The sequence below is a fragment of the Geotrypetes seraphini genome, chromosome 3 (assembly GCF_902459505.1).
Source record: "Geotrypetes seraphini chromosome 3, aGeoSer1.1, whole genome shotgun sequence".
In the NCBI taxonomy this organism is placed as follows: Eukaryota; Metazoa; Chordata; class Amphibia; order Gymnophiona; family Dermophiidae; genus Geotrypetes; species Geotrypetes seraphini.
The window spans coordinates 92,537,975-92,558,345 of NC_047086.1; the positions used below are offsets into that span (position 1 = coordinate 92,537,975).

A 20,371-nucleotide genomic window follows, 5' to 3' on the forward strand; every position below is an offset into this window, starting at 1 on the left:
TCCTTTGTTGTCTGGTGATTTCCATGAGTCTCTGGTTGCACTTCCAATCTTTCTTTCTTTCTTCCTCCTGCATGCTTCCTTTCCTTAAGACCTCATCCCAACCAACATCTCTCTCTGTCCCTCCATGAGTCCAACTTTTTCTTCCTCTCTCCCTGCCTGCCCCCTGCCACCCGACACACTCCATTCCCTCCCCCAACTTTCTCTTCCTCTCTCCCTGCCCCCCTCCCCTTTCTTTCTCTCTCTCTCTGCCCCTTCTTTCTTTTTGTCTTTCTCTCTCCCTGCCCCCCTTTTCTTTCTTTCTTTCTGTCTGTCTTTCTTCCTCTCTTCTCTCTCTCCAGAGAAGGCAGCATTGTTAGTTGATCAATGGAGGAACAGCAGCCTGTTTAGTTCCAGGAAGTATGAAGCTCTGTGTCTTTCTTTCTCTCTTCCTGCCCCCCTAAGCCACCGTCTTTCTTTCTCTCTCCCTGCCCCCCTCACACCGCTGCAGATTTATCCCTATTTCTCCGACGTGCAAAAGCCAGGCCCATGCAGCCATTACACAAGCGTTCCCTCCCCGACGCCAATTCTGATGTCAGAAAGGAAGTTCTGGGCCAGCCAGGCAGCGATTGGCTGGCCCGGAACTTCCTCTTCGACGTCAGAATTGACGTGGGGGGAACACTTGTATAGTGGCTACACGGGTCTGGCTTTGGCGCGTTGGGAAAGCAGGGAGAACTCGCGTTGCCCTTGCGAACTACTGGTTGATCACGATCGACCTTATAGGCACTCTTCTTGTCAATTTTAATACACCAGGCTAACACAGTTACCCCTTTTAAAGTTTATGTTTATGTTGAGCTTTGTTACTTTTTAGAGTCTAATTTTGTAGACTAATGCGATGTTTCTAAACTCTTTCCTGGAGATACACGTTGTTGGTTGGGTTTTCAGGATTACCACAATAAATATGCATGAGAAAATTTTTTTATACAGTGGATCTCCAGTATATGCAAATTTGTCTCATGGATATTCAGTGTGGTAATCCTGAAAATCTGACTGGCTAGATCTACCTCTGTGAGAGGGTTGAGAAGCACTGAACTCTTGTGAACTCTAAATATTCAAAAATAAATACATGTATAATTCTTACTGTTTTATCTGAAAGAGATTATAAATTATAGATAACAAATTTGTGCATGTTAGCTTTGGAAACTTCTTTACTCATAAAGCATTAGTAAGATACTAGCAACTATTTTGTATGTGCCACTGGTTCTCAGACTATTATCCTCCAGTCCTTACATCCAGTTGGCTGTTCATGATATCCATACTGAATATACATGAGATGTATTTGCATGCATTAGTGATCCAACATTCGCAAACCTATCTTATATAAAAGCATAATAAATATTTTGAAAACTTAGCTGGCTGTGAAGTCACAAGGACAATCTGGAGAACACTGATATAGGCCATTTGTGAGGGATATTTTGATTGAGAAGATGTTAAGATAACTCATAATACTGTTTAGATTTGACAGCATATTTCTGTGCCCTTTTCAACTACTGTAAAAGCAGTTGATGCAATGTATGTATGCATATATGCATTTCTTGCTGTTTATTATTCAACTGTGTCATCTGCTCTAGGTGATTTACAACAAATAATTATATTGCAATCTCAGATCATAACCACCTCTAAACTCATTCTAGTCAGTATTCAGCCCTCAGTAGTTGGTGTGTTTTTTAAATGTTGATCACCAAAGGCAGAATTAGCCCCAGATATTCAATGTTGGGCCATGTCCGTGTACTGGCATTGAATATCTGGGGCTAATTCCCGATACAGAAGCAGCCAGACCTTGTGAGCCTTAGCTTAATATTGACTGAGGGAAGCAGGACATTTTGATCTCACCAGTTTGACTCCACTGATTTGATCCCATTGGTTTGACCCTAGCCATGCCAATTTGATCTTTCATTTTATATTCAATTTAATAAATTTTTAATAAATTTTTTTTAAAATTGGCTTTTCAAATTGTCATATACAATCCACAAATACCATTAAAGAACATGGAAATTCCTATTACATATAACAAGTAAAAGAAAATTATTTCACAATATCCATCAAGCCCATGCCAAGGGAGAAGTGATTCTTTAAATTTGCGGGGAAAAAAGTAAATCTATAGGAAATATAAGGATTAAAAAATCCTAACATTAAACAGCGTTGCTATATTGCATTATATTCCATTCAAGACTATATATTCTTATTGTCTTTCAGAAACTGTTTTACCCAAAAAAGTATTACCCAAACCAGGTAAAGACCCACTAAAAATCCCAAACTACAGGCCTTTGTCTCTCATCAATGTTGATGCAAAAATATATGCCAAAATACTAGCAGAAAGTCTTCAAAAAGTATTTCCAAAACTAATAGGTCCGGATCAAAATGGATTTATGGCTGGGAGACTAGCCAGTGACAATACTAGATTATTTATATCTCTTATACAACAAGCACAACACTCATCTCATCCATTCTTAGCTCTTGCCCTTGATGCTGAAAAAGCATTTGATAGGGTAGAATGTCAGTTTATGATCCAATCCCTATCCTGGTTTGGGTTTACGGACAGCTTTATATCAATGATTAAGGTATTATATACAGTGCCGACTACATCACTCAAACTTAACGGTATTAAATCGGAAGCTTTCCACCCCACCAGGGGTATAAGACAAGGTTGCCCATTATCGCCTTTGCTGTTTAATATAGCTCTGGAACCGTTATTAATGTCTATCAGAAATTGTCCTCATATTGCTGGGATTAAATATGGCTCCTTAGAAATGAAAATGTCTGCATGTGCAGATGATGTCTTGATTTATACTAATCCTAAATCCCTCCCTCGCTTATTAGAACTCATTAACTCATATTCTAATTTCTCTGGATACAAATTTAATGCATCCAAAACGGAGCTGATGCCACTTAATAAACATGTTATGAAGCACTCTTTATCTGATTATTGTTTTCAATGGACACAAGATAAATTAAAATACTTAAGTCTTCATTTTGGTCCTACAATAGAAGATACATTGAATTTTGCAGAGGCAGACATAATACATATGATTATGATGCTAACCAAAATATGGAATCCTTTAAATCTAACTTGGTGGGGTAGATTAGAGTCCATCAAGATGGTAATTGCTCCCAAGATCCTATATCCCCCTTAGTATGTTACCTATATTACTTCCATTTACTTTTTATTTAAAAAAATGGATCAACTCTTAACCAAATTTCTATGGAACAATAAAGTACCTAGAATAGCGCTACATAAATTGAAACAAACTCGACTGAATGGAGGTGTCAACTTTCTAGAATATCATTGCGCTTTTATACTCAGACAATGTTCTTGTTGGATATTACACAGTGAATATGCAGGCCAAATATCCCCTTGGATGAAATCAGATCAAGAAATATATGGGTGGACTACCCTGGACTTTCTTCCTTTTGTGTCTTCCAACAGGTTTCTATCTCATAAAAATCATTTATTAAATACTGCAACACATACTGTTAAAATTATTGATAACTTATTAGTTGCTCAATGGAATTCCTCCTTGCATGTGCCATTATGGTGTAACCCAGAGATAAAAATTCAACATCATACCGTTAAATGGAAGAAATGGAAAGCTTTAGGCATTTGGAAATTAGGTCAGATATATGATGGTAAAAACTGGATACCTTATGATAAGCTTTGTTCTCTATATCGACTTCCTCCTTCAGCCTTTTTTCAATGATTACAACTAAAACATGCATTCCATGACTTTGTGAGAAAGAGAAAGGACAAGTGGGAAGAACCTGATTTAATAAGCTTGTGCTGAACCCTTGCATTTAAGAAAAAAGAGGCATCAAATTGGTATAAAACATTTCAATCTTTTAAAAATCCTTCCCCGTCTACTGCCATGAATAAATGGCAAGAAGATATGGACGTTACAATAGATGTCTCTCCGTGGAGACACATGTGGTCCTTAATATATAAAATCACCAGTTCTGCTGCGTTATACCAATCCTTTTTTTTTATAGAATCTACTGGACACTTAGCAAACTTGCAAAAATACAGAAGAATCATAATAATGACTTATGTTGGTCCTGTAAATTATCACAAGGCACACTGAAACACATGATATATGCAGGTCCATTATTGCAAAATTACTGGAAGCATGTATGGAATCACATACAATCTTTACTAGATATCTCCACTCCCTTATCTTACTCTCTATTTTGTTAGTTTAACAGTATCACAAACATCTATATCCCAAGAGAATGTGCCATTGACTCAACTATTACTCTTGGTGGCTTTGGGAATAGTTTTTGCAAATTGGAAAGATTTCACTAATATATCTCATATTGAATGGTGGAACACAGTTTGTCTTTATGCTAAATAAGAAAGAATTGCAGCTGAACGAACTGGTTCACTTATCAGATTTGAACAAATATGGGCCCTATTATTATCCTACACTACAGTGACTTGTACCTCTGCAGACTCTTGTGAATCTACTTAGATGGCTGTATTATGTTTGAGCATATGCATTGGACGCCAGCACACTCATAAAGCTGCAGTTGCCATTTAAGCTGCTAGCTTTCACTCAAGGTGTGCAAAATAACAAAAATATGGAAAATGACGCAAATGCAAGTTTCACCAAAATATAATTTTATTGCTTGTATTTTTCATTATGGATCTCAAAAGCTAGTTGCGTTAGCGGGAGGTCGTTATAGTTGCCAAAATGCTGGCCTTCTGATAACGAACTCGATACTTCGAAGCTCCCCATTATATACCTTTAGTCTAGTATGACATCATTGGCTGTAGGCCAATCCAAACTAACAGAGGTGGTCTTAAAAGTTAGACAAAGAAAATTCCTCTACATGTTTAAAAGTTTCAGAAATCATATTTGTTTTGTTTACATTCATTTCTGAATATACATTAACATTTTATAACATATCCAATATTCTTTTGTCCTTTTCAAAAAAGGTATATTAAGAAAAGCTGCATTTGTTAAGTGCTGATATATTCTCAGCCTTAGAGAAAAAAGGAGAAGGAGCAGGAGGGGCTGTTTCCCCCTCTCCCTGAAACCTAACAGCTTCATGTTACACCCTTCCTATGCTTGAGACTGGAACATTCTGACTCTAATTATTTCCAGATGTTGTGCTCAGGATTTTTCCTTAGTATTCTTTTTATATAAAACATTTCATTTTAAATACCCCTTCTTTGACAAATCATTCATATCACCACATATCACATTCAGGGGCCCATCCATTCATTCATTATTTCATTCATACTATGTATTTCATTCATAGTTTCACATATTATATGTATCTCAGGTTGGGATACGTAATCTAATATGCTCTTCCTAGCCAGCCTAAGGCACATCTGGTATCAATTAGAACCACAAGGCTAGAAGCGGGAAACCTGAACAAAGCCTGAACACAAAATGGAGTACAAGACACAGAAGATACAGAAAGACAGAGAACCCAAAATGGAGACACTACCTCAAGATGGAGGTCAGGCATATCCTGATTTCCTTTATGATCTAATAGCAAAGTACATAAAAATAATATTATTATGCTTTTCCTTAATATTAATCTGTCGTGAGTTTTTCTGGCCTTGGCTACATCCATATTCAGATTTTTATTCACCAATTTTTTGTACGCTTCTATTGGGTGTGGCCTTAACTAACACATATGCTTGTATCTAACTAGAATTACCCAGAATCATACGAAAAACCGGCACTTTTGTAGAAACATTCCACAAAAATACTGCACTATCATGTCCTGACGTCCATTCCATTACCGTCCCATAGATATCACCCCCTACTGGCAACGAGCCACTACTCCTCATGTTACATCAAACTATGGTTTTCTTGTTAATGTTTCTTAAAGTAAATGACAAACTCTACCATGTATATGCATGTGCATAGACTGTGATGTGACATATGAACAATATTCTCTTTTTTCTCATTCCTTATATCTTACACATCTGACCAGTTCTTCTTTTGGTTAAATTTATTGCAGGACGTTTCCTACTTAAGTTATATTATGTTGCAGTGATTGACTCTGTATTCAATTACTTGTTACTACATGGTTAGCTTATTGGTCAATTGCTGGATGTTTATTATAAAAATACAAATTTTCAATAAAGATAATTGAACTAGAAAAAACAAACAAAAAAAAAACTGTTCTAACTGAAGTGGATCCCAAAAAATATAATCATGATTCTGAAAGCTTAATATATGTTTACAAGGCTTCAAGGCTAAGAAAGCTTTCTACCTCAATTGAGTTGTCCTAGCTACATCAGGAGATATCATCACTTTAGCTCCACAGAAATTCTCTTCTTTCTTTTTAAAATATAGTTTCATGATCAAAGATTTATCTCGTTCATTAAGACAAGTTACTAATAGGGTTGATCGAGTTTGTATAACATCCTGAAAATCCTCTAAAAAGTCAGTCAACTCTATTTCTGAAGATGCCAAACGATCTACCCCTTGTTCAACATTTTGAAAAAGAGAAAGTAGCATCATTTTCCATACCTAGAATTTCTCTGAGTATTTCCTCAAGAGGATCTCAAGTGAAAGCAGATATATAATAGGAAAATTAACAAATCTTGGGTTCCTAGCTCTATCAGCATTCTCAAGTACTTCCATTTTAAAGTGTATATTACAGGAATCTTTTATTGCTGATGCTGAAAACAAAAGGAATTGATCCCAAAATATCCACAAGCAGTGTCTCACTTCCGGCTCACCACACAATTGTTTCCCACGTACTCATCTTTATAGGACCCCCAGGGACCCCTGAAGAAGACTTTTTGTCAAAACGCGGACCGTGTTGGGACCTGTATCCCTAGCGGACTAGGTCCTTTAAGCTCTTATGTGAATGATTTATTTTTATGTGGATGGAATTATTTTATGTGGATGATTTCAGTGTACCTTTGGAACTTTGACACTTTCAAATAAAGTCCATTTAGGAACATAGTCACTCCACAGAGTTTTTTTTTTTGTTTTCTCTGGATTGCTGATGCTGAAACAGCTTGTAGAGCTTGGGCCTGAGATTGCACCAGGCTACAACGATATCTAACAAAGAAATGTTGGAATCCACATTTATAAATTTTTCTACTACTTCCTGTGAAAAGACCTTATTCTGAGATATATCAGATCTTAACATCCCTTCCATCCTTCGATTAATATCCCATAAATCTTTAAGAGTAACACCTTGCTTTTCTTCAGTTTCAGTAACCAACAATTGTGAGTCTAATGAAGCAATTACTTGTGGTATCTTAATAAAAGACACCTTTGAAATAGATTATAATTCCTTTTGAGTTACTGTTTCTGAAGTGGGACTTTGCATCAAAGTCTCTTTAGTGCAAGATCCTGGGGGGGGAATATTTCTTGGGGGAGATAATGAAACATCTGATGGTAGAGAACCCTGATTTTGGTGAAGATTTAAACTCTCAGCTGATGTAATATGGCAATCCATAGGACCAACTGAAACTGGAGTTGAAACTTTTATTTTTGCCTTGCATTTCCCCATCTCAGATACCTTAGTCTCCCCTCCTCGTCACTCCATGGAGCTCCAAGGGGCAGGTTGTGCCACAGAAGCACAGTTTTCTTATAGGGAGCCAAAAGGCCCCCTATGCTGGTAAATATGGATGACTTCTCCTTTGCCTGATGGAATTAGCAAAAGCAATCAGGTAAGCTGGAATCGGAGGTTCAGAGAGAGTCCCCAATCAAATGCACTCCAGGAAAGCACTTCTCCAATAAAAGAATACATTTTTGTTTATTTATTTAAAATACTTATAGCCTGCATTATCCCACAGTTCTAAGTGGGGTGCAATATCAAATAATATGTAAATACACAATAAAATCAATACTACCAATCACAATACAAAAAAACCATGATACATTAATTTCTGCAATAAAATTTCATTGTGTCACTATTTCTGAAGTGCAATTAGCTTGAGTAAACAATAATGTCTTTAACTGCTTTCAGAAATGTAACAATCCTGGTACTGAATATAACTCATTCCATCTCCTTGCCCCCTCAATCTGAAACATCGATTCTCCATTAATATATAATTTTACGTGACTGAAAGAAGGAATATCCAATAGATGTTTGTCCATCAAATGCAAATTGTGTGAAGGTATATTCAAGCGCAATACAGTTGCAAGGGTCACAGGACCATCATTATTCAGAGTCTTAAATATCAGACACAAAATCTTGAAACTCACTCTTAACTCGATTGGTAACCAGTGCAAATTCCTAAGAATAAGAGTTATATGATCACAGGGCTTTAAACTAGGTAAGTTGGGGGAGGGTACATACTTATATCCCAGAGCAGTAAGAAACCACCCTGAGGAGGCAAGTCACACCCACACTTCTGAGTCTAAGGTAGGTACCAATAACATCCACAATAAGTCAGGGAAAATTGTCAATGTTAATTTAGGAGACACACAAACTCATAAGGGAAACTCTTCACAGATATGGAAGGCTATGTATGTAAATGCACACAGCCTGGGAAATAAAATTCTAGAATTGGAGACTGAAATAATAAACGCCGATCTGGATGTAATAGCGATATCTGAAACCTGGTTCACGGACTCGCATGGGTATGGTTATACCGGGCTACAACTTACTTCGTTGCGACAGAGAGGGTAAAATGGGAGGAGGTGTAGCACTGTACACTAAGGAGAGCATCAAAACTATCAGAATCACAGATGTTAGTTACACCGGGGAATCCCTCTGGGTGAACCTGGCCAGAGGGTATGAAAAATGCCTATACCTTGGTGTGATATACAGACCCCCCAGGCAACAGGAAGACCAAGACATGGAATTAATAGAGGACATAGAGAATATCACACTGCGCGGAGACACAGTAATACTAGGAGACTTCAACATGCCTGATACAGATTGGAACACACTCTCCGCGACTATAAGTAGCAGCAAAAGAATTTTAACCTCCATAAAGGGTGCACGTCTCAAGCAATTGGTATCGGAGCCCACCAGGAACCAGGCAATACTAGACCTAGTACTCACCAACGGAGATAGCATCTCGGAAGTCTCAGTAGGTGATACACTGGCCTCCAGCGACCATAATATGGTATGGCTCAACCTCGAGAAGGGTTTCCCTAAGTCACACACAGCAACGAGGGTTCTCAACTTTAGAGGCACAGACTTCAACCGCATGGGAGAATTTATCCAACAAGACCTATATAAACAAGTAAAAGCTGACAATGTGGAGGATATGTGGTCAACTCTGAAGTCCATCCTACATGAAGCGACAACCCGCTACATAAGAACAGTAAGTAAACGCAGGAGAAACAAAAAACCCCAATGGTTCAGCAAAGATATTTCAGACCTAGTTAAAAAGAAAAAAGAAGCATATATCACCTACAAACATTTAGGAAAACAGGAGGCGAAAGAGGACTATCTAGACAGATCCAGAGCTGTCAAAAAAGCAGTCAGAGAGGCCAAAATCCAAATGGAGGAAAATCTAGCACAGAACATTAAGAAAGGAGATAAATCTTTCTTTAGCTATATTAGTGACAGGAAAAGAAACAAAGATGGGATTGTACGCCTGAAGCAATTGGACGGTAACTTTGCAGAATCAGATTCTGCCAAGGCAGAACTACTAAACAAATATTTCTGTTCAGTCTTCACATGTGAAGCACCAGGAGACGGTCCACAGCTTCAGACGGGAGATAACCAGAAAGACCCGTTTCAGGATTTCGAATTTACGCCAGGTAGCGTCTACAGCGAACTATCAAGACTCAAAGTGAACAAAGCCATGGGACCAGACAACCTACACCCCAGGGTACTCAGGGAGTTATGTGAAGTCTTGGCGGAACCATTATCTGTGCTTTTCAATCTTTCCCTACGCACAGGAAGAGTCCCCTTGGACTGGAAAACCGCCAACGTAATCCCACTCCACAAAAAGGGCAGCCAGACAGAGACAGCAAACTACAGGCCAGTGAGTCTCACGTCTATAGTGTGTAAAGTCATGGAAACACTGATCAAACGGAATCTTGACACAATCCTAGATGAGGAAAACCTACGTGATCCCCACCAACACGGGTTCACCCAGGGTAGATCCTGCCAATCCAATCTTATTAGCTTTTTTGACTGGGTTATTAGACAACTGGATGCCGGGGAGGCACTGGATGTGGTGTATTTGGACTTCAGTAAAGCATTTGATAGCGTCCCACACCGAAGGTTATTGAACAAGCTGAAATCGATGGGCTTGGGAGACACTCTAACTAAATGGGTTGGGGACTGGCTGAGCGGTAGAGTACAGAGGGTGGTGGTGAACGGTACCCCATCAGAAGCGTCGGACGTGCTCAGTGGAGTACCGCAGGGCTCAGTCTTGGGCCCGATTTTATTTAACTTATTCATAAGAGATATGACGCAAGGGCTTAGGGGAAAGGTATCACTGTTCGCCGATGACGCCAAAATTTGCAACATTGTAGGCAACAGCTTATTACCTGACAATATGACACAGGACTTACTGCTGCTGGAAAGATGGTCAACGTCTTGGCAGCTAGGCTTCAATACTAAAAAATGCAAGGTAATGCACCTGGGTAAGAGAAACCCGCGCAGAACTTATGCACTAAATGGAGAGACCTTGGTTAGGACCACGGCAGAACGTGATCTAGGAGTGATTATTAGTGATGACATGAAGGCTGCCAATCAAGTGGAGAAGGCTTCCTCCAGAGCAAGACAAATGATGGGTTGTATCCGCAGAGGTTTTGTCAGCAGGAGACCTGAAGTCATTATGCCATTGTACAGATCCATGGTGGGGCCTCACTTGGAGTACTGTGTTCAATTCTGGAGACCACACTGCCGTAAAGACATGCTGAGGATCGAGTCGGTTCAGCGAATGGCCACCAGGATGGTCTTGGGGCTAAAGGATCTAACGTATGAAGAAAGACTAAAGAAGTTGCGGATGTACTCACTTGAGGAACGAAGAGAGAGGGGAGACATGATTGAAACGTTTAAGTACATCACGGGTCGCATTGAGTCGGAAGATGATATCTTCTGTCTTATGGGTCCCTCGACCACCAGAGGGCATCCGCTGAAGATCAGAGGAGGGAAGTTTCAAGGAGACTCCAGAAAGTACTTCTTCACCGAAAGAGTGGTGGATCAGTGGAACAAACTCCCACTGCAGGTTGTTGAAGCCAGCAGCGAGAAGGATTTTAAGAGTAAATGGGATGCTCACGTGGGATCTTTAAGGGAGTAAATTCGGGAGCGAATACTTTGGAATGGGCAGACTTGGTGGGCTATAGCCCTTTTCTGCCACTATGTTTCTATGTTTCTATACTTTGAAGCACTGGTCACCAATCGAGCTGCTGCATTCTGTATAATCTGTAAAGACTGTAACATAAACCTAGGAATCCTAGGTTTCGTTACAGTAATCCAATATCAGAAAAATCATGTTTACATTTTTATATTGCAAAAATTTCAAAGATATATTCGTCAAAAATTCTAACTACTCATACAGTATACAGTCACGACAAAAAATGACACTGGGTTGTGATGAACCACTGATGTTTCAAATCATTTAATCAAAACAAGCCTCAGACCCACAGGCCAGACATTCCAATCCAGACCAGATACTTCAAGCCATCAAGGCTAGAGTCTTAATTACCGGCTCCTCTTACAGTCAAGGGGGGGGGAACAGGAAAAACCGGAGAAAAACCTGAGCTCCCACCTAGCTGTAGAGCATACAAAAACAGTGTCCAAACACAAAAGTGTGTAACTTGTAGTTAAACAAAAAATACTCAATCAGCCAAATACTTAGCTGTGAAAAAGTTGAATTGGAGTTGAATCAGGCTGTCATTTGACACTGCAGGTCTCAGCATTAACAATCCAGGCACTTCCATTTCTGCTCCACTTCAACTACACACGCTGTAATTTTTTGGAGCTCATAAAGAAAGTCCTGTGAATAAATCACCAGTCACACCAATTTTAGTGCCGCAGTTAACGAGGGCACACGATCTCTCCAGAGTTGTCTTCACTCCACTCGCCCAAACACATCCACTTTCCCTTTCACAGGTCATATAAGAGGACAATGGTAAGCACAAAGTCCCTTCTTCTGCAAGAGCCTTGTTTCGCAGGAAAATGCTGCTTCAGGTGAAAAGGGCATAACGAACCCACAAAGCATTCAACCAGGGCCCTTTTCTCCTGAAGCAGCATTTTCCTGGGAAACAAGGCTCTTGCAGAAGAAGGGGCTTTGTGCTTACCATTAGCCTCTTGTATGACCTGTGAAAGGGAAAGTGGATGTGTTTGGGCGAATAGAGTGAGGACAACGCTGGAGAGTCCGTGTGCCCTTATTAACTGAGGCACTGCAATTGGTGTGAATGGAGATTTATTCACAGGACTTACTTTATGAACTCTGGAGGATTACAACGTGTGTAATTGAAGTGGAACAGAAATGGAAGTGCTTGGATTGTTAATGCTGAGACCTACAGTGTCGAATAACAGCCTGATTCAACTCCAATTCAACTTTTTCACAGCTAAGTATTTGGCTTTTTTGTTTTTTGATTTGAGTATTTTTTGTTTAACTACGAATTGCACAATGCTTTGTGTTTGGATACTGTGTTTTTGTATACTCTACAACCGGGTGGGAGCTCAGGTTTTTCTGTGGTTTTTCCTGAGTTTTTCCTGTGCCCCCTCCCCCCTTGGCTGTAAGAGGAGCTGGTCATTATTGGACTCTAGCCTTGCTTGCTTGAAGTATCTGGTCTGGATTGGAATGTCCAGTCTGAAGCTCGTTTTGATTAAATGATTTGAAAGGTCAGTGGTCCATCACAACCCAGTGTCATTTTTTGTCAAGTGACTGTATAATGTACATTTTTATATTGGCCATATTATGGAGATATTCTAAATTCGTGTGATTGTTAAAATCGCTGACTAATCGCAGAAGTCTCTGGTTAGTTTGGAGATATTTATTTCTTTTTTCTAGGTAGTTCAGTATGAACTATAAATGCTTCATATGCTTGATCCCTGCCTCATTGGATCCTAAGAATGCCATCTAAAAATTGCCAAAGTTTTGGTGAGAAACGCCAAATTCAGTCTACATTCTTCAGTGTGTGGCTTCAACATTGTTGTTTGTCTGATCATCTTTGTTTAAGGTCCTTTCAGCAGTTGCAATCAGCTGGGGTGCAGGGGCTAAATTTTGGGAATCCCTGCCAGCCATAGTTGTAGATCCAAAATCTCCAGTCACCAAAGCCTTGATTCCTGATGTTGGCCTGGGGTCAGATTGGAAGGGTCATAAAAGTGGGGTCAAAAGTACTGTACCCTTAAAAGGTAAGCCTTTAACCCTTTTATGGAAATAAAGGTAGTCTATCTCCTAACACCTCTTGTGGTAATTTATTCTACCAACAAGGTCTTTGAACGGAAAATGCCATCTTCTTTATCATAACAATTGCCATACTAGGTTAGATCAAAGATCCATCAAGCCTAATATGCTATTTCCAACAGTGGCCAATCCAGGTCACAAGTATCTGGCAGAATCCAAAAAGCAGATAGTTCTGAGATGAAATAAATGACTGCTTCAAAAAGTTTTATGTTCAAGCTATACGTATTAATTGCCTTGCTCTCATATGTCTCCATTAATGCATTTAATAAATGTTATGCTAATAAGGTTTTTTTCTATTCTGCCTTTACCTATTCCGTTCAAGATCAGATTACATTATAGGAAGTTATAATGGACAGTTTGACATGGACATTCAATAGAGTTGCTAGTACAGGTATATCAGTACAGTTACTAGTACAGTTAGGTCATAGTTACAAATACATAGGGCTCCTTTTATGAAGGTGCGCTAGCATTTTTAGGAGGCGGTAGCAGCTAGCATGTGCTATTCCATGCGTTAAGGCCCTAATGCGCCTTCGTAAAAGGAGCCCATAGTTACAAGTTCAAGTAGGTGATAGTTGGCTCATCATTATGTCCTAGGAGTTGCATTAGACCAGGGGTCTCAAAGTCCCTCGAGGGCCGCAATCCAGACGGGTTTTCAGGATTTCCCCAATGAATATGCATGAGATCTATTTGCATGCACTGCTTTCATTGTATGCTAATAGATCTCATGCATATTCATTGGGGAAATCCTGAAAACCCGACTGGATTGCAGCCCTTGAGGAGGGACTTTGAGACCCCTGCATTAGACAGTCTAGAAATGTGCTTTTACAATTACCATTTCAGTTACTTCAGGGGTTTTTAAAAGTTTTTTGAATCTGAGATAGTGATTACTAGAGTGCAATGTAAGTGGTAGTTAGTTCCAGCGTTTTGCTAATTGGTAAATCCCAATAAATAAATAAATCTCATAAAATTTAGATGAGTGATGGTAGAACATTCCACAGTCACTTCATTTCATAGAGAGTTACACATACTCTTTCACTGCAGGTTTCCCAAACTGCACAGTGCAGTGATAAGGACCTTTGTTCTCATACAGCATTATTCAGCAGCTATGATGGCAGTGTGTGGTCTGTCACAGATGAAGAACTACACGTCAGTTGAAACGCTGGAAATCATTCAGAACCTCATCAATTCCCCAAGACAGTGCTCAAGTGGTCATGGCCTGATGGTCTTGTTACGGATTCCATGTATTTCACTAGCTGCAGTGGCATATGAACGTCTCTGTCATGTGAGAGGAAGACTAGCTCTGGAAGATCAATTTGAAATTATCTTGGGAAATCCTAACTCTGGAATATCTGTAGGAACTCGTTTTGTACAGCAGCTAAAGGTTTGTAATTATTTTATTTTGTAGAATAAGTTTTTCCTTATAATGTGTATATGTTTTTGGCTAAAAGTGAAAACATGGCCAAAATTTAAAATAACCTTTCAGCTGAAACTGAAACCAGATAGAAAGTGGATTGCTCAGTCTGAATAAAAAATTCCTCCAAATCAGGCCAAGCTGCAGTACTACTGATGTCTTTTGACTGGAGATGTTGATCAAGGCAATCTCTGCTTGAATCACTTGACTTCTGTATAATAATAATAATAATAACTTTATTCTTTTATACCGCCATAACCAAAAGTTCTAGGCAGTTTATACTAAAAAGAGCTGGACAATCATCAAAATACAATAATACAGTAAAAAATATAAATATTTGTAAAATAGAATTTCAATAATAAAACTCACTAAGTAATAAACTTATTGAACAAAGTGGTCTTAATTAATTTCCGAAAACTGCAATAGGATAACATAGCTTGCTGAATATATTTACCTAACCAAGATTGTTGCCTACCAGCTTGAAATGCTATAGTCCTATCTAAGAAGGTCATTAATTTTTGGATAAGCAAATAAGTAGAAGTTTCTAGTTTCTCTTGATGGTCTATGCAACACAAAATGAGGAAAAAGGTAAGCTGGAGACAATCCCGATATCTGCTTGAAGCAGATACAGGAAAATTTGAATAATACTCTTGCTTCCAAAGGCAGCCAATTAAGTAAACGATAATATGGACTAATATGGTTGTTCTTTTTTAAACCAAAAATCAATCTAACAGCTGTATTCTAAATTATCCTTAATTTCCTTAGAATTTTTTTGGGTGCTCCTAAATAGATGTTGCAATTAGAGAGCTGCACGGGAACGGGGACGACTGGAATCCCGCGGGACCCGCGGGCATCTCGCGGGTTCCCCCTTTGGGTCACGGGGATCCCGTGGGAACGCCCCTAGGGTCGTGGGGATCCCATGGGGACGCCCCCTAGGGTCGCGGGGATCCCATGGGGACGCCTCCGAGGGTCGCGGGGTTCCTGCGGGGCTGGATGTACTCAGTTGCGCGGCTCTTCTCCCTACCTTCTCTGCTTGCAGCACAGAGCCGAACGGAAGTCTTCCCGACGTCAGCGCTGACGTCGGAGGGGAGGGAGGGCTTAAACAAAGCCCTCCCTCCCTCCGACGTCAGCGCTGACGTCGGGAAGACTTCCGTTTGGCTCTGTGCTGCAGGCAGTACAGGTAAGGAGGAGAGTAGCCTCGCGGTTCGAGTGGCTACCAAGGGAGGGGGCAGTCCGCCCCACCACACCCCGCCCCGGTTGCAGCACAGCCGGCCAGGTCCCCTTACTTTTGTGGCACTTCCCCGACCAACCGACAACAGCCCCAGTCCGACAACCCTCCCTGCCCTGTAGCCGCGAATCTAAATTATCTTCTTACAGCAGCTGTAATAAGGTAATTTAGATTCGCAGTTAAGAGCAGGGAGGTTTGTCGGACCGGGGCTGTTGTCAGTCGGTCGGGGAAGTGCCACAAAAGTAAGGGGACCTGGCCGGCTGTGCTGCACCCGGGGCGGTAGAGAAGGAGTGGGGAGAAGGACGCTGAAAGGCCATGGGGAAGACGGGAGGAGGGGGGGAAGGACTCTGAAAGCACTTGAAGACAGAGGAGGGAGAAGGACGCTGAAAGCACATGGGGAATACAAAGGGGTGGAGAAGGATGCTGAAAGGCCATGGAAAGGCGGGGGGGGAAGGACTCTGAAAGCACTTGTGGAAGACAGAGGGGGGAGAAGGATGCTGAAAGCACATGGGGAAGACAAAGGGGTGGAGAAGGACGCTGAAAGGACATGGGGAAGACAAAGGGGTGGAGAAGGACGCTGAAAGGCCATGGGGAAGACGGGAGGAGGGGGGGAAGGACTCTGAAAGCACTTGAAGACAGAGGAGGGAGAAGGACGCTGAAAGCACATGGGGAATACAAAGGGGTGGAGAAGGATGCTGAAAGGCCATGGAAGGGCGGGGGGGAAGGACTCTGAAAGCACTTGTGGAAGACAGAGGGGGGAGAAGGATGCTGAAAGCACATGGGGAAGACAAAGGGGTGGAGAAGGACGCTGAAAGGACATGGGGAAGACAAAGGGGTGGAGAAGGACGCTGAAAGGCCATGGGAAGGGCGGGGGGGAAGGACTCTGAAAGCACTTGTGGAAGACAGAGGGGAGAGAAGGATGCTGAAAGCACATGGGGAAGACAAAGGGGTGGAGAAGGACGCTGAAAGGACATGGGGAAGACGGGGGGGGGGTGGAGAAGGACGCTGAAAGGCCATGGGGAAGACAGAGAGGGAGAAGGATGCTGAAAGGACATGGGGAAGCAGAGGGGGGAGAAGGACACTGAAAGCACATGTGGAAGACAGAGGGGGGAGAAGGACGCTGACAGGACATGGGGAAGATGGGGGGAGAAGGACGCTGAAAGGAAATGGGGAAGAGAGAGTAGGGAGAAGACGCTGGCAGGGAAGAAGACAGATGCCAGACTATGGGGGGAGTGGAGAGAAGAAGATGGGTGCCAGACCAATTTGGAAGGGGGAAGAAAGGGAGAGGCACAGTAACAGAGCAAATGGAAGATGCAGAAGGAAGAGAGACAGTGGATGGAAGGAATTGAATGAGAACATGAGGAAAGCAGAAACCAGGCAACAAAGGTAGGAAAAGAATTATATTTCTTTTTTTTATTTTGCTTCAGGATAAAGTAGTATATTAGTTGTGTTGATAAAAATTTATAAACATTAGAGGCTCTGGTAGAAACCCATTTGCAAAGTATGTATTCTTCCCAATTAATATTTTCAAATTAATAAAGTCTTTTTGCTTATTTTTAAATGGGTTTCTACCAGAGCCTTTAATTCAGTAGCATAATTAAATGAAATAACTATTTCTGAAGTTTATATGGACGGGCGGGGACGGAGGGGATTTCTCGCGGGGACGGGTGGGGACGGAGGGGATTCCTCGCGGGGATGGGTGGGGACGGAGGGATTCCTCACGGGGACGGTGGGGACGGATGGGATTCCTCACGGGGACGGGTGGGGACGGGTGGGACTTTGGCGGGGACGGGGGGGACGGGTGGGATTTCTGTCCCCGTGCAACTCTCTAGTTGCAATAGTCTAAAATAGATAAAACTAATGCCTGCACCAATAGTCTGAACGATAAAGGATCAAAATATTTTTTTTATGGTTCTTAATTTCCACAATATAAAAAAGCATTTTTGTACCACTAAGTTTGTGTGTTCTGCTAGTGTTAAATGTCGGTCTAATGTGACTCCCAGAATTTTGATAGATTTAATAATCGGGTAGTCATGACCATTAAGATGAAGCAATGAGTTTGTTATTTTGTTGTTGGGACTAGCCAAGAAAAGTTTGGTCTTTTCCATATTGAGTTTCAGTTTGAAATTAATTGTCCACTGTTCTATCTGAGTCATAATATCTGGTTTAAAATTTCAGTGGTAAAATTATTTAGAGGGATTAAAATAGAAATATCATCTGCGTATATATATTTTACATGTAAACTCTGTAATAAATGTCCTAAAGGGGAAATGTAGATGTTGAATAAGGTAGGTGATAGCGGAGAACCTTGGGGCACACCAGATGGGTTGCTCCATGAATGAGAATATATATATATATAGAAAAATACTTTATCATTATCATCTATATTAGAAGCATCTTGATTTTCATCATCATCATCATCATCATCATGCTGGCCAATTACAGAGAAGACATTCACAAAGTTGGAATCATTGTCTGTTGTTAGAAACATAGACATAGAAACATGATGGCAGATAAAGGCCAAATGGCCCAGTCTAGTCTGCCCATCCATAGTAACCACTATCTCTTTCTCTCTCCGAGGCCCTTTTGAATTCAGACACAGTCTCTCCCTCCCTCCTATCCCAGGCCCTTTTGAATTCAGACACAGTCTCTCTGGGAGACTGTTCCATACATCTACCACCCTTTCTGTAAAAAAGTATTTCCTTAGATTACTCCGGAGCCTATCACTTCTTAACTTCATCCTATGCCCTCTCATTGCAGAGTTTCCTTTCAAATGAAAGAGACTCGACTCAGGGGCATTTACATCTCTATCATATCATATCTCTATCATATCTTCCCTCTCCCTCCTTTCCTCCAACATATACAGATCTTTAAGTCTGTCCCCATACGCCTTATGATGAAGACCACATACCATTTTAGTAGCCTTTCTCTGGAACGACTCCATCCTTTTTATATCTTTTTGCAGCCCAAATGCATGACCTTGCATTTCTTAGCAATAAATTTTAGCTGACAAATTTCAGACCATTCTTCAAGCTTCGCCAGGTCTTTCTTCATGTTATTCACACCATCCAGCGTGTCTACTCTATTGCAGATTTTTGTATCATCCGCAAAGACAAATCTTACCCGACAACCCTTCAGCAATATCGTTTATAAAAATGTTCTAACAGTTTTTCATTTGGTGGCAAACTCTGAATAATTTTGAGAACTGATGCAAAAATGTCAAATTTGTGGGAACCCTTCAGTCTTAGGGCCAGATAAGCAGGCTTCCTCTCTAAAGACTATTAGTCCAGTAGACAGTTAGCCCAATGTAAAATTTTCCTTGGGATGATCAGCAGTCTGTTGTGGTAGAGATATATTCACAAAGAATTGCTACTGGCTTCAGATTCATCTCTACTTCAAAGTGACCCAACTATTCTGTTAGGCTGGAGACAAGTAACCAGTTCAACATACAAAGGCAACACTGTTGTTATAGGCAAAATTTAAGATGAAATGTTCCAGGCTTTGCTGTTTGATTTGGTTTACTGAGGAATCATTGCTTTTACTTTTTACTACATGTTTCAGATTTACCTCCCCTTTTACAAAACTGTAGTGCAGTTTTTAGCATTGGATCTGTTACCACCATGGCCAGCATTAAAAACTGCGCTACGGTTTTGTAAAAGGGGAGGGGGTGTTACCTAGTTAAAAGTAGTGAAAATTGGTGGCATTATTACTTCAGTAAAAGCAACAAATATTATCCTGTACTTCTTTACAAGTAAAAGTAATAAAATTTTACTTAAATACAGTAATTAGTTACATTTACTTAGTTACTATAAATACAACACTGATTTTAATGGATTGAAATTAATGTTTCAACTATTAGCACAGTTTCAATTTGGGCAGTACAAACTCTGAGCTATGGATCAGAGTAAATATTTGTTTGTTAATGTAGTTCTATACATGGCAGGTCTGGCAGAAGATTGAAGAGGTAGATTGGAAGCCTCAGACATTTCTGGAATTGAACGGACTTCCATGTATTTTGATATTTACTGGAGTAGATCCTCAGGGAGAGTCTTTGCCAAGGTAAGAACATAATAAAAATACATTCAGAAAGTAGAAACGTAGCAGTGTGTTAACCCAGCAAAAATAAATTCAGTTACAAGAAAAGCAAGAATGTGTTTCACGATGATAAAAATGATGATACATTAAGGAGAATGCACAAAAGGGAGAAAGAAAATCCAACGTAGTCTGCAGTAATCAACAGCAACCAGAAAACAACGAACAGACTGCAGATAATGTACAAGATGCAGGCGTTGTTTATTAGTAAATGCAATAACATATACAACCTTATAGCCAACCAAGGGACCCGACATGGTCCGTGTTTCAAATAACACGCCTTCCTCAGACTTGCTTGACT

The 20,371-nt window shown here is 40.5% G+C and overlaps 1 protein-coding gene across 1 annotated transcript in view; it reads left to right on the forward strand.

Annotated features, from left to right (window-relative positions):
* Nucleotides 1-20,371, forward strand: part of GREB1 (growth regulating estrogen receptor binding 1) — a 336,727-nt gene that overhangs the window by 233,377 nt on the left and 82,979 nt on the right. The window contains exons 18-19 of the mRNA XM_033939035.1: nt 14,381-14,720; nt 19,922-20,037. Coding sequence (XP_033794926.1) covers nt 14,381-14,720; nt 19,922-20,037 — 456 coding nt within the window. The remainder of the gene's footprint in view (nt 1-14,380; nt 14,721-19,921; nt 20,038-20,371) is intronic.